The 21,817-nt window shown below is 41.3% G+C and overlaps 1 protein-coding gene across 1 annotated transcript in view; it reads left to right on the forward strand.

Moving 5' to 3' along the window:
- The window catches only part of cacna1g (calcium channel, voltage-dependent, T type, alpha 1G subunit), a 350,831-nt gene that overhangs the window by 280,640 nt on the left and 48,374 nt on the right, over positions 1 to 21,817 (forward strand). Inside the window, exons 22-28 of the mRNA XM_085361223.1 lie at positions 3,657 to 3,725; positions 6,180 to 6,364; positions 17,069 to 17,195; positions 17,910 to 18,035; positions 18,170 to 18,259; positions 18,721 to 18,913; positions 20,600 to 20,650. Of these exons, the coding sequence (XP_085217349.1) occupies positions 3,657 to 3,725; positions 6,180 to 6,364; positions 17,069 to 17,195; positions 17,910 to 18,035; positions 18,170 to 18,259; positions 18,721 to 18,913; positions 20,600 to 20,650 (841 nt within the window). The remainder of the gene's footprint in view (positions 1 to 3,656; positions 3,726 to 6,179; positions 6,365 to 17,068; positions 17,196 to 17,909; positions 18,036 to 18,169; positions 18,260 to 18,720; positions 18,914 to 20,599; positions 20,651 to 21,817) is intronic.

Genomic DNA, 21,817 nt, shown 5'->3' on the forward strand with positions numbered 1-21,817 from the left:
AGGGTGCCCGGATTCCTGTCACTGTCCTGCCTTAGGCTAAAAATATATCCAAGATGTAGAGAAATAGACCCAGAGAATATACATAGACAAAAGTTTATTGCCTCATCTTTTTTGATGATATGATCAAGTGAAATGAAAGATGACTCATCTTTTTTTTTGCCATTTAGCTAGCTAAAATGACACTGGTTAATTGCAGTATTGCAGCTAGTACACTATATTTAGCCTGCCTGTATATCTTTATTTAGCTTGCTATATGGTTGGTGATATTAAAGTCTTGTTTGTGGCACATTAGTATATGTGAGGGGGCAAACTCCTCAAGATGGGTGGTGACCATGGTGGCCAAGAGGGTCATGTGACACATCAAACTTATTGGTAATGTCACAAGAAAAACAATGGTGTGCTTGGTTTCAACATAACTTTATTCTTTCAGATGTTGAAACCAAGCACACCATTGTTTTTCTTGTGACATTACCAATAAGTTTGATGTGTCACATGACCCTCTTGGCCACCATGGTCACCACCCATCTTGAGGAGTTTGCCCCCTCACATATACTAATGTGCCACAAACAGGACTTTAATATCACCAACCATTCCCATGTTATTACGGTGTATCCATATAAATGGCCCACCCTGTACATTTAGCTGTCTCTTCTTCAGACCGAAGAAGGCCCTTGAATGAACAACAAAATGTTTTCTCCCACTGAAAATGCTAAATCCTAATGAACAGAATCAACTTTCTGGGATTTCCTTTCTCAGTGATTGAGAGCATGCATCAGGGCAATTAACGCTCTGCAACACTTAAAAGGTAGCCCAATATTAACTCAGTCAAAGTATCTAACAAAAACAAGCTTTATTAGCTAATTTAATTCACCTCTGGCAGTCACCAAATTTATTACCATTGTATTTCTGGTATCTACAGTGGGCAGAAACCTGCATTTTTTACTAAAAGTTACAAAATGTTAGCTCTTTCTTCTTCTACAGGGTTCTTAAAAATGTGTGTTTAGGGCATTAAACACCTATAGTTCACATACTGTGGTCCAGAATAGTGGACGACTTTATGCTTTATGTCCGCTTTTTGGCTAGAAACATCTGGCCAATCTGGCCAGACACATCTGATGTATTCATTGGAGTGTAAATGTGTGTGAATGTTACGGCGTTTTCACACCTGTAGCTCGTTTACTCTGGCCCAAATCAGTTGATGAGTTTGTAAACTTTAACTTTTTCCAGTGATTTGGTTTGTTTTCACACAGAGGAAATTTATACTAACTTGCTGCATCCCAGAACACACAGTATCCGTGGCTATGGGACTTTTTAAACAAACTAGTAAACTGAACCTGGTAGTTTGTTCAGATCGGGGTCTGGTCACCTGTTTACACCATGAATGAGCTGCTATGGAGTTAATTTGAAAACGTGCTGTGACCACCGCCTCCAGTTTGTTATTTTTGGTCTGCACCCGAGCGTGATTACTGTGTTCACATCTGCACAAACGAACCACAACAAAAGGAAAAAACGAACCAGAGTTTGATTTAAACAAACTAAACACAGCAACTGTGAAAACCCCTTAGATAAAAGACATTAAAAAGGTGCTTGGCTAAGTGAGATATATTATGTAATGTTTCTTCCTGTTAAAAGGAAGTTTTTCCTTCCCACTGTCGCCAAGTGCATGTTCATAAGGTTTGTGAGATTGTGGGGATTTTCTCTGTATTATTGTTGGGTCTTTACCTTTCAATACAAGGAGCCTTTAGGCGACTGTAGCTCTGATTTGATCTTATATAAATAAAAGTGAACTGAACATTAGACCGAGAACAAATTGCACTTTTTGCAGCTTAGTTAGTGACGCACACTTTAAAATTTAACATCAAAATTTCTGTTGCTTTGTAATGAATGGAGGTATGAACACTTGTTTACAGAGAACAGGAATGGCTAATGTCAAGACTGGAATTTATAAACCCTCGCTACGACAGCATTCCCAGTGATGTCATGCCTGACGTTCCCAGAGACTTCAGAAAAATCGCCACAGGACTGCCATCTCTGTTTATACGTGTGTGCATAACTTTGCGTTCCACTGAGTATGTGTGATGGTAGTTGGAGGCCGTGGGAAAGAGAGCCACCTAAACCCACACACACGCTCACACGCACATATGTACATTCAGTGGCAGGACAGGGTCATGTCTCCTCAGACAGAGGGGATGCAGGGTAAACAAGCACTCAGTGAAAGGATCTTATTCGTGCTTGTTTTCTCTCCTCAGTCCTTGTTTAGCTCAGTAAATAGGCTCCCATCCTCTCCTGCATGCGCACACACTAAACTACTGAGAGATACTGCTTCAGGCAACAGGGGAGCATGGGAGCGCAATGATATGATTGTGTATAGATGGAGATATGGTGTTGAATTGTGTGCATACACACAACTAATTAATGGTGCTTGTTTTTGAAAATGACTCTCTCATGAAAAAATAAAGCATCTGATGCAACATGCTTGTTTAATTGGTGAAGTGCCAATTTCAGCCTTTAATTGTTGTTTCTCAACACAAGCAGTGTGTGTTTCACTGTGAGAAATTTCACAGTTAACTTACAGTGAAGTGCTGACAGTGTGATTTGTCAGCAGTTAAAAGCTCAGTGTGCAGTATAATGTACATTATACTGAAAATATGCTTTGCAGTATAATACTGTTCCTAGTGAAATCGCTAGAAACAGCTTATTTTTGTAATATATGACGTGTTTTTAGAACCAATAATTTTTTTTTTAAACATGCTAGTAGTTTATTCTCAAAATTCCACCTTTGTGATTGAATGATTCGTAGGTCAGTTTAAGTGGCTTGACAAACAAACACAATAAAACAAAACATTATTGAAAATGAGGTAAAAGGACCCGACTAAAACTGAGTGAAAAAGCAGCCAATGTCCAAAGAAAACTGTGAAAGACCTTCAGAAAGCCTGGAGAACTACTATTCAAGACTCTTTAAAAAAAGAAATGAAGAAAGTCAGGTTCCTTGGAAACAGAATAATAAAGAAATGAATGATGACTCGAAACTTTTGCACAGTAATGTACACCAACACAAAATAGCTGAAATAACCATTCCTGTGCTACTCCTCAAAGGCACCAGTGCTTTCAGCATTCAACTGTATTTAAAAGAACAATTTTTTAAAGTGTGCTGTTGTTATTATTCCACTTGTTCCCAGTGCAGTGCTGTTTATTCAGGGAGTTGAAGAGTTTTTCTATCATTGCATTGTTTTAAAAAACAAAAATTCCTTTTTTTCTTTTATTTGATCTCATTTATTGTCTTGAATTTTACCCCTCGGGGATTTATGAGATATTTGAGTACATTTTTTTACCGCTCTTATAAGGTTGCGAGCATAAATACCAAATCAGATCCCTTGTTTCAATATTTCATGTTGTTTTAATACAAAGTAAACGTTATAATTGCCTGCCAGCTATCATTAGAGAGCGTACAATAGGGGTGTTTGCACAAACATGTTTTCAGATAGTGTATGTGGAAAGCAGCTCTCATGCATTATTCAGCTGTACACTAGTCAGCTTAGAAGCAAACAACAAACTGAGTAAAAAAAAAAGGTGCTCAGAACATTTAATGAGAACTACCTCTGCTCAACGAAGCCTCTCTCTCACTCTCTTCTTTCCTTTCCCCTTTTGTTTGGCAGGAGCGGGTTTTCCTGACAGTGTCCAACTACATCTTCACAGCAATCTTTGTGACTGAGATGACTGTAAAGGTGAGTCACGCTGAATTGCCAACAATACCTTTTAAACTCCAGTGCAAAGTTTGTGAAAGGCTTTGCTCATTTTAGCCACTGTGTGAGAGGATGTTGCATACTCCATACTTACTTTTACCCTTTTAAAGACTCAAATATCTGCTGTTCATTCTCCCATGAAGTTATCCCTGACTCCTGTTTTTATTCACTTAGTTGATTTCAGCTCTCGTGCCTCAAAATATTTGGTAGGTCAGGTTATTTTGGTGCCGTGAAAACACTGGTTGCCTCGCATCGAGAGCGCGACTTTGCTCAACTTTGCTCTGAAGTTTAAACGAAAATGATTTGACACCCTGGTGTTTGCAAACAAAACAAAGATTTTTGCATGAGAGGAAGAAACCCAAAGCGCACTCCCAAAACCTCCAAGACACAAAGCTGTAGCGATAACAGAGTCTGCCTGATACCTGCATGTAGCTGAACACGGAGTGGAAGCCTTTCATATTAAAAATAGATTGCATTGTTAAATATTACACATTGTATTTTTACGCCTGTTGACTTCTGACAGATGTTTAGTGTGTAGTTGATGTCCCATGTTGCCCTCAGGTGACTGAGCTGTTAGCAGTTACATGAAATGCAACTGAATTTTTCATCTATACTTTTTCAGTGACTGTATTTAAATATTATATATTATATATTCATCTACTGTACATTTATTTATTTAATGAAAATGAAGCATTGTGTGAGTAAGTAAGTGCTGTGTAACTGTTTCCATAGGAATTCAGGGGGTAAGTAGCAGCCAGAATTAAGTAAGTGGCAGACTAACTGACACGTAGTCAAATGGTCTTGACTAATTGATCATCAGTAAGTGTGAGCACCTCCATAAAACCAGAAGTTTGAACATTGTTTGGCAGTTTGCACATCTGGAGGACTTAGGTCTGTGTGGTCTGTCTGTTTGAAAGGGTTATAAGGCAATTTACAAACAAGTCCATTATTCTACCGTGAGAAACATTATTCACAAGGGGAAACCATTTGAGTCAGCTGCTAATCTTCCTGGGGTAGATGTCCCAGTAAATTCATATCAAGGTTGTGCAATGCTCAGAGAAACTGAAAAAAACCCCTAAAAACTAAAAAGTCACTACATGCTTCAGTTAAATGTTAAAAGTTCATGGAAGACTGAAAAATTATGGCTTGTTTAGAAGGGTTATTAGATGAAAGCCTTTTCACTCTAAAAAGACTATGGCAGCACAGCTGAGGAAAACTGCAGCTGAACAAACCAAAAGATTTCTAGAGCAATGTGTTTTGAACAGATAAGTCCAAAGTGGAAATGTTTGGCCATAATATATAGCAAAAATCAAATATTGGCACAAATGCTTCAGCTCTAAAGCACGGAGGTGGAGGGTGATGATTTGGGCTTGATTCGCAGCAACAGGACATCAACACCTTGCAGCCATTGAGTCGACCATAAACTCCTAGGACTGCCAAAGTATTCTTGGGTCAAATGCGAGGCCATGTGTTTGAGAACGAAAGCTTATAATAACAATAATAATAATAATGGATTGCATTTATGTAGCGCTTTTCGAGACCCTCAAAGCGCTTTACAATTCCACTATTCATTCACTCTCACATTCACACACTGGTGGAGGCAGCTACAGTTGTAGGCACAGCTGCCCTGGGGCAGACTGACAGAAGCGAGGCTGCCGTATCGCGCCATCGGCCCCTCTGGCCAACACCAGTAGGCGGTAGGTGAAGTGTCTTGCCCAAGGACACAACAACCAAGACAGACAGACCTGGGGATCGAACTGGCAACCTTCCGGTTACAAGATGAGCTTCCCAAACTTTATCATATAACAGCTGAAAATGTACAAGAGAACAGCTGAAAAAGAAGAGAGTCAAGTGTTGCAATGGCCTTGTCAAGTCCAAATCAAAAACAAAGGCCTCTGTAGCAGCCTTTTTTAATTAATTGTCCACTATATTGATTAGTATCGACTTATACAAACGATCTTATCGCCTCTCATCTTTTCAGTTGGAGTATTGTGAAACTGCATGATGCAAAAACTGTTGTCTTGGCCTAATTTAATAAGTTTGATCTCAGGGAATAATGTTCTGGAATGCATATCGCTTCATCAGCAGAATACGTGATGAGTGAAACCTATGGAAATAGACATGAAGTTTGGAGTGCTTGCAGCTTTTATGATCATCACTGCCACACAAACAGTCACTTCACTAAGTCAATAAGCTGGGCGTATGGGACATTAAGCACCGACTCCTAATAAATAGAACACTGGCTTGATAAACAAATTGCAGCCACAGTGACAAAAATAGATATTAAATTACTGATTCGTGTATCATTTGTCAGCCACTTATATTCATGGTGAATAATTCATTTGAACTAATATCCAAACCAAACTGGCACTCGGCAGTCTAAACTCAGTGCTTTCTGCTTTATAATAACATACTGTTGTCTTCTTTGCTGTCCAGATCGTGTCTATGGGCTTTTTTTTCGGGGACAAGGCGTACCTGAGGAGCAGCTGGAACATTCTGGACGGGATGCTCGTCATGATTTCTGTTATTGACATCCTGGTGTCTCTCATTTCCCAATCCGAAACCAAGATCCTGGGCATGCTCAGAGTGCTGAGGCTGCTGAGAACTCTGAGACCGCTACGGTAAGTGACTGAACGTCATAGATAACTTCCCCTGGGGATGGTTGTTGTTAGCATTTTATTGATAACAGCATTGACACCAATACTTCTTATCAATTCAATTCAATTTTATTTATATAGCGCCAAATCACAACAAAAGTCGCCTCAAGGCGCTTCAAATACTTCTTATCAATATACGTATTTGCTGATATTCCTGGCCTGCTGTAAAATGGATATGGGTGCTTTTGATGCATTAGCACATTTTTTTCATCTGAGCTTCACAGCAAGCTGGTATGCAGTACTGTACTTCTGGAGCAAGCAGTTGTGGTAAATGCCTTATAGTTGAGAACGTGAACAACCACAGACAATATGCAGTTGTTTATCTGTGGTTGTCAGGACTGTTGACACCAACTTTGTGTTATTTTGACTAACAACAACTCAGACTTACTTTAATGGAGATAATGAGTTTCTGTGTGGTCATGGTACTCTTGAGAGGTTGAGAAAAAGAAGGAAACTGAACTTTAGGTTTGATGTTTATCCAAGAAACTTGTCTGTGAAGGTTTTTAGTCATCCAGCTCATCGTAGTCTAAAGAGTTTGGAAAGAAAGGCATCTGGACTTCTTTAAGTTTCACCGCTCATCTGAGAAGCTTCTAAGAGCAACTGGTGGAGAGTCCCAGATTTAAAGCCCTATGGGAGTGTCGTCAAGAGGGTCATGGACCCCCTATTGATCCTCAACCTAATCACACAAGCCAAGCTGTGTAGGTCACAATCAGCCAAGGTTTTGGGTGAGTTCATTGTGAAACCTAGCCCCACCCTATCATGTGATTTACTGAGGTCAGATGGTCCAGGATGTGGGTGTTAAGGCGTCTGGGAAGGGATCTCAAAACTGGATTACAGATGGCAGACAGTTGGTGTCATAAGCCACCACCTCTGTTCAAAGATGATTGTTCACAGTGGACATAGATGGCTTTTCCACTCCTCTTTCAAACCATCTGTCTTCTCTGTCCAAAATGTGAACGTTGGCATCTTTGAAAGAGTGACCTTTGTCCTTTAGATGCAGATGGACAGCAGATTGTCCCGTCGAGATGGCTCTTCTATGCTGTGCCATGCGTTTATGAAGTGGCTGTTTGAGAAGCTTTGATAATCTCAACCAGTTGCTCTTAGAACTGAAGAAGCTTCTCGGATGAGAGGTAAAACGTCTTCAAGAAAATGAAAGAAGTCCAGACACTTTTCTTTCCAAGCTCCTTAGATCCTAGAACCTTCTTCACTTTTACAAGCAAAAGGTGGAGAGTCCAATATGTTAAACTCCAAGTGTTTTTTTTCTATTTAGAGGTCCTGTTGATCATGTGAGCGGAAAGTGTGAAAAAAAGGGTCTACAAGCTCTTGAATCATGGGGCGTATTTCGTTTTTCACAGGACTCTATACAAGTCTGCGAAAACCTCCTTTTTCACATGACAGTATAAAATAATAATAATCAGTAGCTGGTGAGCAATGTTAAAAGACACATATAGGAAAGACTCTTAAATACAGCAAACGTAAAAGTGTTGCAAATCCTTGGTTCAATAGTTCCAGTAGTAAAAACGATATGTTTTCAAGTGTTGTCATAAATAGGTAGGAACAAACTTCCTCTCAGTCTCAGTAAGGAGATGCAAGTGCGTCAGTGTGTGTGTCTATGTGTGTATGCATTTATTTTAGCATTTTATTCATGTTAATGTCAGCATGCACACAATTTCACAGTTGTGTTTATTTGAGCGGAAATAATTCAGAAATTACCGATTTGAACATCGATTTTGTATTTTCCAAATATTTGCACTGCTTTGAGTTTTATCCATTCTTTGTGTGTGTGTGTGTGTGTGTGTGTGTGTGTGTGTGTGTGTGTGTGTGTGTGTGTGTGTGTGTGTGTGTGCTTGTACACATGCAGCCTCTTGGATGTCTCATCTCGTGAAGGGAGCTCGTGAAGGGAATATTTATCACCATTCTCGGGAAGAGCACAAAAATCAAATATTCATTTTCATCCTGCCAAATTTACCCGCTGAACAGCACTGATCTCTTTCCCCCATCCTTTTGCTTTTTTAACTTTCACCTTTGACATGAAAGTGAAATGTTTTGACGAGACTGCTTTTGCTCTCCTGCGTTCAAAGCGCTACTTTCGTCTTTGACTTCGTTCTGTAATGTTTGGGTTTAATTAAACTGGGTGAATTTCCAGTTAGTTGGCCAGGTTCTGTTTTTTTCATCACTTTTCTGTCACATTACAGCCTTCAGAAGTTACTTGGTTTGGGGTTTGTTTGTAGTGTTTTCTTCATGTTCCTACATGTAGGCATCAGTAGTGTAGTAGCTACAATGCTGTTCTTTTTAAAAGAAACTATGCTCAAAACTGGATTAACCTAATGTCCACATCGTATCTGTGTTAGCAGCGTTTACTAGTATATAACAACAGTTAAGTGTCTGTTATCAGTCACTGTAAAACCTTCTACAACAGCAAAGACTGTTTTAATGCAAACTGAGGATTGTGTGGGTTGAATGAGAAATTGAGGCATAAATATAGTCCCTTTTAAACTATTGTAACAAGTAATTAACTTCTAATCTTTACTAGTTACTGGTTTGTGCATGTTCTGTTTAACGGTTACGGATGCTGCTAAAAAAGAGGCTTAAATAGATATCTCATTAACCCTCTGAGGTCTAAATTATTGGCGATGACGCCAATCCTAGCCAGAATTTGCAACTTTTGTTTTTATTAAATTGTTCACTCAAGTCTACTCGATCAGGGACAAAGGATGTAACCATTCTTACTGACATGCACTAAAAAGTGTTCCATTTATATTTGTGTTGGCTTTTTTCTGTTTGTATGAGTTATCACCAATGACAGCTTAGACAAGGGGTGGGGGAACTCCAGGCCTCAAGGGCCGGTGTCCTGCAGGTTTTAGATGTGTCCTTCATCCAAATGGCCAAAAATTACTGCTCAACATGTCATGAAGTTGCCTGGAGTTCCCCACCCCTGCCTTAGACCTTAGAGGATTCATAAGCAACTTCTTGCAAAGTGCAATCTTGTCAGCAAAACTACTGAGCTGAATTGCACTGATCTTGTTGGTGAAGTGAAGCATGGGCAGATGAAGGACCGAGTGGAATTTGGTATGGATCCATAATTATTCTCTGCAAAAAAAAAAAAGGAAAAAGAAGAATCTAAACAGGGAATTGGCTTTTGCATTGACATTGCCATTGGCGCTGACACTGGCATTTGCATTGGCACTGGCTTTGGCAGGGGAATCACTGTGAGTGCCCTTTTAGAAAGCCCGTGATCTTCCTGTGGATAATTCATTATGGATATATGTTTGGGCTTGCAGTCCCACTGTGGGATGAATTTGTAACTAATGAAATCCCTCAATGCAAAAAAATCAGTCTTTCTTCAGCCCTGGTGCTGTCTTACTGAAATGGTAATGTGACATTAAAAGTATAAGCTTGCTGTCAAATGAGTGGCTTCCTAATTAAATTTGGTGCAACTGTGACAAACTAAATGCTTGAAGAGATTCACCTGTTTCTAAATGCCGCTGAATCCTCTTTAAGTCTTCCTGTTATACGCCCTGCTTTATTTAATCCTCAGATGACAGCTGAGTTTGTATTAACAGGGCTAGCAACAGTTTTAAAGTCAGATTAGAAAAAAAATATGAAACAATTACAAGAGGAAATTGGACCTATTTTGAGTCTGGGGGAAATATTTTTAGGAGCAAAGGGCAACAATTTCCTTCAGGCATGATGTCACCAGTTTGACGGAGATGCAGAATGGCAGGGAACGATGGGCAGATCTAGACTCGATACAAAGAGAGGCAGAAAGCAAAGGAGAGAGAAAAGACAGGAAGAGAAGAAGAGAATAAGAAAGAGCTGAGCTGTGGAGCTTGGTTCTCTTCTCTGCTGAGGCTGCAGATGAATTAAAGGAAAGAAATACCAAAAATCATTTTTAAGTTATTAACTTTTAATCCATAAGAAGGAGTGCAGCTTTAAAGGCTATATTAAGCTATAAGTTTGCTGCTCTGGTTTATACGGTATAGTCTGATTATAGTGTACTCTGTACTTAAAACTGTTACCTGGAAGATGACAACACTGACTTCAGAAGCGAAACAGTTATCAGCAAAAAATTGTGCTTCTTGAAGCTAGCTACTACTAAAACTAATACTGAAGTGCTAAAAGCTTAATCCAGCCTCATTGGGAAGATGCAGACGCAGAGCAGTGATGCCTGTAGCTGTGTTGGCACAGATCATTTCAAACATTAACAGGACGTTGTATGGACATCAACATTAGTTGTCAAATCATACTCCCTCACGTGTTTACTAAACAAGCTAACTAGCTAACTTTTCCTCTCTATTTAAGCAAAAAAAAACAAATCGCATAAGATGCAGGACCACTGATAGCTGCTACATAGTGCAGACGCTGGATTATTTAGGTTGGGCAGGACCCAGGTGCAGCCATTGGAGACAGAGATAATTAACTAAAAAGCAGTTTTATTGCCAAATCTAGAGGCTCAAAGGAAATACAAAAAACAAAATTAGGTACTAGGAACCGGAAACTAGAAAACATGTAAACTACTAAAAAAAAAGGAACTCGCAGAAAAATAAAAAAAAACACACAGTATGAGCTGACGACGTGACCACGAGCAGAGGGAGACTGAGGACATAATTACAGAAAAACTGAAAAAAAGTCTACAGAGAAACAGATACGGGGACAGCAACAATGGAGACAAGAGATAAACAAACATGAAGACAAGGCTGACTAAACACAGGGGAAGATGATGCACTGAAAACTCTAAGATGACTAAGAACTGAAGGCTAACTGAAGCATACTTTATACACAACGTAAATATAACCATGAAACTATGAATCACACAGAATATTCCAACAAACAAGTCTGGAAACACAGAAAGACCCAGTATCAGGACAATTTAGTGTTATTTGTCTGAGAATGGAATAGAATACAATAGGTTTCGGTGCATTGACTTGCCATCAGATTAATGTGAGATTTCAAGGTGACTTCTTGAAATTACATATTTGGAGAACAGAATAAGCACAAGAAATGTATGAATGGCTGGTAAGATTCTTAATATCAAATTTTAACTTTCAGCCAAAGTAACTGCTGAGTCCTTACTTAGGCTGTAGTGACACTAGAGAAAACAGTGGTTGGGTACCATAGTGCAACAAAAAACTATTACCACTTATGATCTTGCATAGCGTTGCTTTTAAAATGGGTTGCTTCAAAGATGGTCATCAGGACTGTGCCCACGTGCTGTCAGCTGCTATGTTCAAAGTGACTTTGATGTGTCAAAACCACAATAAAACAGCAAGAGTCAATTTGCTATCAGTAAGCAATAGAATGGTTGGGCAGTGGCGTCAATTTGGCAACTACATCGAATCAGTTTGTGGATACAGTGATTAACCATGATATATCAGTGAAAATCCAAATCTATTGATGTCTAAAATTCACATGAACCTCACAGATTTGAAACTGAAATTCAGAAAGTCCTCTAGAAGTACTGAGGTAGTTGTTGAAGGTCAGCGGTTTAACTGCAGAATGGTTGTCATGCTTGCTGCTTCAACATGTCTCTGAATACAACAAGAATACAAAGAGTCAGTAACCACATAAGTTGTGTCCCCTAGTTCAGCTCATAGGGGCAGATTGATTCAGACTGAATCAATCGGGATGACAGTGATGTGTCAGTTGGGTTAGGATCCTAAATATTTGGAAACAGGTTGCCTCCAACGCGAGAAACAAGAACAATCACCTTGTGATTGAAAGTTGTTGCCACCTGTAGGTGTTGCATCCTCAAGCTCAAGGTCACCACTTAGGTCTGGTAGCCACAACTACTTGCATTTGGTCACCGACAACAATATGAATAAATAAATGAAAATAATCAATCTCACGGGCAACCACCAATTTCTTCTTAGTCACATGGAGGTTGCTGCTCAGTTCCAGAGTTTTTTTCCTTATTTGTTCCTGTATTAAGACTGTTTTAAGTGCAGAAGCCCAACCCACCAGCTGTTCAAACCTTCTGTTTACAAGGGGCAGCCAATCAGAAGAAAACTGGCTTAAAGGGAAGGGGAAAGGAGCTAAAATGACTTGGTTCCAACAGAAAATCAACTGAATAGCTGCGCCAAGCCCCGGTATGAGACAAATGATTGTTTTCCAATCATGACTCAATGCAAAGCTACTTTAGTCGAGTCCAAAAATAAAATTATGAAGCAGGAAATGAGCACAACGGGGCCCTTTTAAAAATATTTACTAGAACATGTCATTACCATTTTGCCAGTTTGTTAAATAAAAAATTACAGCAACCGCTCAACCAGAATAATGTATGTGTAAAACTTCCAAACTGTAACATTAAATCAGTTAGTCCCCCAAATTCCCCAAACACACCAGAAAACAGGCACGGCTTCATAAAGCTACAGAATTTCCTTCAATATCAGCTTGTTATCACCCCAATTCAACTGTGGCAAACTCACACTCACTGGGTATTTTAATTAAATATGAACTCGTCTGTGTTTTCCCCTCCGGCACCGCGGTGGCACATGGGGGTTCACGCAGGCAGCATCAGAGCTGCCGACGCCGATATGAGAAGAAAACTCAATCAACAATCATTCATTTCCTTAGGGCCTAAAAAGCTGTAGCAACTTAGACGACCAAGTTTTAAGGCTACAATACTTAGTTACAATATGCACTTTGCACATCTTAAGTGCAATAAGGTGAAGCGGTTGCTCTAAACTAGCCGTGTATGTTGGATGAGTTTTACTGCAACAGACGTTACGCAGGAGTCTGTTGCTGTTTCCTCCTCATTAGAGATATTAATGATAGCATTCATTGCACGCGCGTGTGTGTTGTGTGTATCTGTGCATGTGACAGAATGATGCATCGGCTTTGTTTAACAGGGAGCACTCACACACCTCTGCAGTCATTCATCAAGCCCACTACCTGAGCTGAGGGCAGTCCTCGGGGAGGTCCCGCGAGTTAACACCCCCCATGTCATCGAGTGGCACTTTTATGTCACCCCACAGCACCTACAGCTCATCGACAATTAAGGTGCAACCTAGAAACCCCTACCCCAAAACCCTCTCCACGTTCATCATTAGTTATAGCTGCCACCGAGCTCCATCGCAGGCAGACCGGAGTGTCGAGGTCAGAGAGAGCCAGCAGGTTGCTTTTATCGATGAATCCCCTGCTGTGGTTGACCTCGATCGGATCAGCCTTTTGAGCACATCCGTCAGTTGATGATGATGTAATTACCTCAATGCTGGTGGCCTAATTGACTTATAACATATAATTACAAGTGCCTAACCCTGCGATGTGACATGTCACTGTCTTTCTTTTGCATTTCCGTAAGCACAATGAGAGATTGGGCTGAAGCGATGATGAGGAACGCCAGCTGGGGGCTGAAAAGGAGAAGAAAATTCACAGAGCTAGGTGGAGTGACAGGCAAAGTTCTGACCAAAAAAAAAGTGAGAAAAAAAGCAAGAAAAGAAGAGCTGCCTCATTTTTTATTCCCTCTGTATTCCTGCAACTCACCAGCCCTCCTCTCCTCCCTCTGTTCCCTATTTCTATCTCTCGGCGTCGCTTAATTACACCCAGTGTTTGCACTGTGGGAGTACGGCTGCCACTTATTGCCCTACTTGTTGTTCCCTTTACTCCGTGTGAGGAATAAGCTGGTGGTGGAAGAAGAGGAAGTGGGAGAGAGAGAGATGGGTGGTGCATGTGTGCAGGTGGTGAGGATCGTGGCACGCTCCTCATTGCTCCTTTGTGCGGTGCAAAACAAGGACACCGCCATGAAATTATGCAGAAGGTAGATCAGACAAAGCAAACTTCTTTCTCTCCTTCTGCTCTCTCCGTTCAGCTTCCCCTCATCCTCCTTTTTGTGCCATATGCAAATAGACATAACGGAGAGAAGCCCACTGCAGCGTGTCCTTCATGTACCGCATCATCAGAGTGTATTGACTTAGAGTGAGAGCCTCGTCTCTCCATAGTTTCTCTCCTTAATAAGCCTTTTCACTTCAGCGTACTTGTTAGAGTTTGGTTTGAAAGGACGTGAAAAGGTACAGAGGCTCGTCTGAGGTGTTCATATGCGACTCAGCAGTGTGCGGGAACTACAGCAAACTGGTCAAAAATGTTCAATTATTCAGGCTACTCAACACACAACCACTTGAATAGGTCGGTTATGTGTATTTCAAAATAGACGTGTCTTTTCAGAGATCTGAACGTTATGAGTTGTCTGTCCTTCCATGGTAAATGGACTTTTCTTCTACTTGAAGGGTGCACCCTACTCTCTGCCTATGACAGGTGGGATAGGTTCCAGCCCTGCCTCGTGACCCTGAATTAGATTATTGGAAGAAAATGGTTGGATGGTGCTTGGAAGTGTTATTTACACTTAGTTAAGTTTTAAAAAGTTGAAAAGAACTAAGCTAATATTATGCAAGTAACTTAACGTCTTTTCTTCGGCTGAACGTCTAATATTTACTAAATACTGAGGGCTAAACTGTTTCCCCACAGTCCATCTCTCTCCTGGCACTAGCAGCAGCAGTGTGTCTAAAGCACTGCGCAGTTAGAGCTGAAGCTACATGACACACAGCTGCCACACAGCATGCAGTATTGTTGGGTGGATGCTAGTCTGTTAACTCCTGAAAGCAATGACTCTTAACAACTTTTCTGGTGGAAACCAAGCATTGCTCTGTGTCCTATTCAGTTTAGTAAAACTGTAGTAAAAAGTTAATAAAGTCACTTGGTAAATTTAAGTAGGTAAATGGAATAAGTTTAATCAAATGCTTTAAAATCCACCATGAAAAGAAATATGAGTAAAACCTGGACGTCATTTGGTCTTTTTTTTTTTTTTTTTTTTACCAGAAATGACTACAGACTGAAACTGGACTTTGATCAGTGTCATTGCCAAGGGACTGAATGCAAACATGCTGTCAAAGAACAGGAGAATGACTCCCTGGAGACATTCACAGTTGCACTCCTTGAGTACTAGTGCCCTCTATAGGCCAGATGTGGAGCCTCAGCCTATTATGGCAGTGAGTCAAACACATTGGAGCCACTTTGGTCCTGAGCACATTACAGTATTTTGGACTCTCACAGAGACTGAACCACTAAATATTAAGACCAAATGTGAACAGGACCTGGGGTGTTCTTTTGAAGATGGTGAGTGGAAACCACAATGTGAGGGAGCACTACCAGCCACCACAAGGTTTTTCACTTTTAACAACAGTGTCTATTTACACCAGAAAGACACCAAAGACAAATAAATCAATTTCAAATTTTTGCCCTAGATGCAAAGTTATAGCCAATAACATGTAAAAATTCAAACATTGCAAAGAGATTCTTAAAGAGATTCTCAGATTTGAGATCCCTCGCTCTGCTAGATTAACCTTTTTTAGACAACACGTCCCATTTCCTGTTTGCCTAAAGAAAGAATCTGCTGTGAATACTGGCAATAAATATGTCTACGCTGATTAAAGCAATCTCCTCTGACATGTTTTGAGGCTGTGACATCGATTGGTTTCTGTACTCACATGTTGAAGCTTCAACATTTGGTTGTTGCCATGTTTGTTTATTTGCATCCAGACGCAGCCATGTTTAGACTACAGTGTGGAGCACAAAGGTGCTAATGCAAACAAGTTTCTTTAGCATGCTATAGCCATAATCTTTATAGTTGTAACTCACAGATATACTGTTTAACTCGGTGAAAATGAAGCACAAGCCTGCTGGGTAGTCTTTAATACAAATCATGCCTTCTTATTTTGTCAGATTAGAAATATACTCCAAGAGGCGCTGATAATAGAAAACGAATGGAGAAGTTCAGTTTAGTGAAGTAGCTGAGGTTAAGCCTTATACCACATCTAATAGCTACACCTGTCTTCCCTAACTTTAGACCAAATGGCACATACACACACAAATGGTTGAAACATTCAATAAACAAATAGTTAAAATAGCAAAAAGCAGTGAAGTGCAGGCAGGAAAAAAAGGGCAGCCACTGACTTGTAATTCTCTGATCAGGGCTATTGATCACTGCGACCTTGGTCAGTCTTGGCTCCTTATTATCTCATGTCTTCTCTTAATGTGCTATCGACTGTTCTATCACTCAATTGTCAGCCTGGAGAAAAACATACAGTGTAGACAAAGACAAATAGACAGTGGCAGAGAAGATTATCGCCTCAGCGGCTTTGGCTGCTGAGAAACTGTGTGGCAGTTTGTTTTTTAATCACCTGATCACCTCATATGTTTAGTGCTTGCTTGAAGAGAAAGCCCGTGCAGGCGAGCGCGTTACCCGTTAGGTTCCGTGTAGTATCTGTGTATTGAGTTTCTCCCTGTCAGAGAAGCACAGCTGCTGTGCAGTGCAGTGCCAGGTGCCCTGCTGGTGCTAATGAACCATCCTCATCAGTCCAGTAGCTTAATTAGAAGACTCTGTTTCTTTGACTGCAATAAGCAAAGAGATGTGTTTTTAAAGAAAAGAAAAGAGGGAGCAAATGAGAGACACAGCAAATAAACAAACTGCGATGGAGGGAGGGGCTGCGTGCGTGTCTAAAAGTGCCTGAAGTGAAGGCCTGGGGGGTAGGGGGCATGATGAGGTTGCGGGTTGGATCGCTGCAGGCATCCATTCTCCATCTGGTGTGAGCTGCACAGTAACTGACCTAAGAGTGTCCTGCACAAACCCCCACACACACATAGTGCACTAATGCCTCATTGTGTGCCATGTTCCAGCGTGATCAGCAGAGCCCCGGGCCTGAAGCTGGTGGTAGAGACCCTGATGTCGTCCCTGAAGCCCATCGGCAACATCGTGGTCATCTGCTGTGCCTTCTTCATTATCTTTGGCATCCTGGGAGTACAGGTGAGAGGGGAGGGGGAAATGGAGAGTATACGCACAGACCTAATGAGAAGACTCTGTAAGCCTGCTTGAGCAATTTGACATGTGATTGAATGCTCGCGCAGGTCTCCACCCTCTCCCGAACCACCTTGGGTGTATGTACATCTGGAAGGGCTATCAGAAAAACAGCTATTTTTTTATGCACTGTCCGACTTATAACTCATAGGCCTGGACGCTTATGTATGCTTATGTGGCCGCAATGAGTTTTCATGGCTAACAGCCCAAGGATCAATCCATACCAACAAGCTCTGTGGCCTTGGTGTAGTTCCAACTCCTGTTTGTCTGCCATCAGGACATTAATGTCCTTTAACCATCTGTCCAAGTAAAGTAAGGTCATAAAGGGTTAATGGCTGTTATGACACCATGAGGCAGCAGTTGGAATATTCACTCATGAAGTGCAGAATTCAACCTCCAGTGTTCCCAACGCTACCGATCCATATGTTGTCGCTCAGTGTCGATGTGCTTTTGGAGCTTTTTATAGCTTCAGTAAAGAGCATACACACTTTGCAAAGTCCCATATCACCCTAAATCGTGTAATATGAAACACATACTCTCAGGGTTGAACTAAAGCTTTCAAAACCTGGAGTCCAATCACAGCAGGGTCACCTATAAGCCATACAAACTTAACAGTGTTTTTGTGGTGGTTCAAATGTATGTGTGTGTGTGTTTTCTCCTCAGCTTTTCAAGGGAAAATTCTTCATTTGTCAAGGAGAGGATATAAGGAACATCACCAATAAGTCAGACTGCTTGCAAGCCAGCTATAAGTGGGTCAGACACAAGTACAACTTTGACAACCTAGGACAAGTAAGACATTCGAAATGTCAAGATTCCTGATGGACAGATGCATGAATAAAAAAAACTGATGATGCTGATCACGTTTTTCAACGATTTTTAACTTTAGTCCGTGTTTACGTTTCAACCCTGTCATCCTTTCTCAGGCCTTGATGTCTCTCTTTGTGCTGGCGTCAAAAGATGGATGGGTCGACATTATGTACGATGGGCTTGATGCTGTGGGAGTTGACCAACAGGTAAATGTTAAATTGCGCACACAAAATGTTGGCAAGTCCCTTGGCTGTTCAATATAATTTCTGGATTTCGTCTAATACAGCCGTACCTGGCAGGCAGTCATTACTTAGAATGAGTGATGAAGACTTCTTAATGTAAAAAAAAAAATCCTCCACATAGAGCTAAAAGAAGATTGATGTTTCCGTCTGGAGCAAGAGCCCTGCACAGAACAGAGCAGGCAGCAATGACAATAGAATAAGACACTGAAGACGTCAGATACAGTATGAAAGGAGGAGGTTGCAAAGCAGGTTGCAGCTACAAAGCACTTGTGAGTAAGGTAAAGCAGCTTTGCTAGTTCGATTACCTGGGCCATCAGCTGACGTGGGCGGGCATCAACATCAGCTGATCTAACCTGATTGTGTCTGACCCGGGTTTGCAGCCAGCCTGAATTAACGTCCTTCCTGATTTTTCTGTTGTTTTTCAGCCTATAATGAACTACAACCCATGGATGTTGCTCTACTTCATCTCCTTCCTCCTGATCGTCGCCTTCTTCGTGCTCAACATGTTTGTAGGCGTGGTGGTGGAGAACTTCCATAAATGCCGGCGCCACCAGGAGGCCGAGGAGGCCAAACGCAGGGAGGAGAAGAGACTGAAACGCATGGAGAAAAAGAGACGGAGTAAGGAGAAGGAGCTGGCTGGTCGGTAGTCTTTCCACATCTTTCTGAGTCCTGCTTGATTCGAGCTTGAGCCTTTTTTTTTCCTTTTTGCTTTTTAATTTGATTTGGCCGAATACGGAAAAACGCAATTAGTGAGCTAGTATCAAATATAGTTGCTACTCTGCGGTAGAACTCCCTTTCCTTCGACCATCCTCTTTCCCTTTTACCGTGAGTAAAATGGAAAGAATTCTTAACCCAGTCTGGTGGTCACCTGCTCTGGCTCTGTTGAGTCTGCTGCAGGCTGTGGAGGCTTTTCTTCGACCCCAGCAATAATTAATCAAGCTGGATGTTAAGAAAAGCTCCCACAATCGGCAGGCTCGCAGAATTAGGACTGATGACCGCTGGAGTTAGCCGCCACCCTTTCCCTCCTCCCTTAACTTGCCTGGTCTACCGTAGACACCGTGCTTGGGATGGCCCCTTGGAGCATGCCCAGTGAGTGCTGACAGATGGGGCTTGCATGGTGGTGGGTATACAGAGCTAGAGGGAGGGGGAGTCAATGATTTCATCACCGTGGCCCGAAAAGGAGATGACCCCCCCTCCCTTCCTCTCTTCTGCATGCGGTTTAGTACAGCCGGAGGAGCAGGGATAGACCAAAATCTGGAAGAAAAGGAGGAAGAGTTTCAGCTGTAGCTTGTGAGATTTGCGAAGGAGTTAGAGCTAATTTCACGCCTGTCCCACCCTCACCTCCGGCTGTATAGGAGTTGATGACAAACTGCTTTTTTTTTTTTTTTTTTTTACCTATTTTAATACTTTCCACTGCCTCCTACACCCCACAAAACAGTGCTAGCTTCTGCTAGCATTACCCTTCTTGGGAATTTGAGGCCTATACTCATGCCTGTACAGTATTTTGCCGAATCTATTCCAAAGGCACTTTTTTATATATATGTCTATATTTTGTACAAGGAGCAGTGGACACTTTTTTTTTTAAGCCAAAAGGCAAAAAACCCAAACCTTTTCATTTCTTTTATATATATATAATTTTATTTGATAACCGGAATGTTTCCGTCGAGCTCTTGAGAAATACAGATGGAAATTGATCTTGCTTTTACAGGAGGTGTCCGCCAAGGCTATCTCATCCAATCAAGAAACTCACCCCCGACCCTGTCACACACAGTCTACGTGTACACACAGTATATGTCAAGAGGCCCTTTTAACTCGTCTTCTTCTACATCTCTGAGTTTCTTTCCCTGCTTTTTTTTTCTCCTTCTCTGATTTTTTTTCATTGAAACGGTTCTCTTCTTAATTTCTGGCTCAGTATTTTTTGCCAGGATGCTTTTTTGTTTTGGTCTTTAGGGTGGCTAAAGGGCAGTTGATTCCTTAGTAAAACGGCAATACGAAAATGAAAAGTTGCTCATAACAGTTGCAGTTGTAACTCGACAATTTGTAAAGCGGGTGTTTTTGAAACCTTTGGTTTGTGACATGTGAACGTTTTTCATCCAAAGAACTGGACTCAGAATCTCTGGAAAGACGAAAATAACCATAGGCACACAAACCAGCTTAACCTTTCATCGCTACCTTCTAAGCCTTACTCCATCCCTCTTTCCCTCTTTCTATCTCTTTGACTCTCTTCTGTCTCTAACTTTCAGCCATCTTTCCTTTCTCGCTTTCTTCGGCCTCTGCCTGACTAACATGCTCTCATTCCTCTAGATTTATTGGTTCCGGGGGTGAGTTGGGCCCTCTCTGACGGCACACTGAAAGGTACAGAGTTTCCAGCATGTTCTGTGTGTCCCTTTTTAAAACCCCACACCGCCACCGACCACGACCACCCATTAACGGTGGCTAGGGTTAATAAGTTCAATGATCACGGGAGGTAGGGCCCCATCTTGCGTCCCCGCCCCCCTGCCTCTCTCCCATCAGCTCTCAGTCCGCTGGACATGCTGTTACCTGTTTTCTCTGTCGTGCCTTTGTCTTTCACAGCTCTTCCACACCGCTCGTGATCCATCCACTGTTCACAGCACCGCACCGCTGCTGCTGCACCACCAACACCACAAGAAAGGAAGACTTTGGTGTAAAATTTAATTAGCAGGGAAACTCAGGTGGCGAGAGGGAGAGAAGGGAAAAAGATGTTTCCACATAAGAATTCCAGAGTTTCCTTTAGTGTTTTCCAGACAGACGTGGTGTAATTCTCTCAGTATAAGCTTATGATGCTCTTTTCTTTTAGTTACAATAATATTTTTTCTCAGCACCAAAGCCATTTTGTCATTTGAAAGCGTGGTGACATTTTTAGAAAAAAGTGTTGCAAACTGAGAACATAAATGTTGTAATGGGCATAGAAGTATAATTTAGCATAGCTGTGCTTTAAGCTAACTCTTATTGTCAGCATGCTAACATACGTAGATTCGATAAACGCAGTATTTGACATTTATATTATTTAGTTTACTGTTTGATTGAAACACAAACCTCAAGGTGGTACTGGAGGAAACTTCTCGACATCACTATAGTAAACAAACGTTAACATAGAAGTTTAAGTAAGTAAAATTGAGCTGTCGGTGGCTCTGGACGAAAAGTCGCTACCACACTCGCTAGTCATTCATCATCTTTGATTCAAACAAGACTGTAAACACTTTGTTCGATATTTCACTCTGAATGAAAGTGATCAGCTGGTAAGTGGAGTCATGAAGTTAGTAAAACCAGCCAAGAATCTATAAGCAGCTCTACTTTGACTTTGAGATCTCAGCAATCTTTTGTTTTCTTGGTTTAGTGCAGCTAAACTCAGATAAGCGTAGCGTGACAGATGCTTACTTTGATGACACCAGCATTATGTAGGAGTAGGTCACGGATAATAGGTACTGATTTGTAAATAACTGGACATGTGTCACGGCGAGATGTGCCGGTGTGTTTGTTAGAGCGGACCCGAAAGCAGAC

This window comes from Diplotaxodon limnothrissa, linkage group LG8 (genome assembly GCF_057381915.1).
Source record: "Diplotaxodon limnothrissa isolate DT_005_m linkage group LG8, D_limnothrissa_male_GT1.1, whole genome shotgun sequence".
Classification (NCBI taxonomy): domain Eukaryota; kingdom Metazoa; phylum Chordata; class Actinopteri; order Cichliformes; family Cichlidae; genus Diplotaxodon; species Diplotaxodon limnothrissa.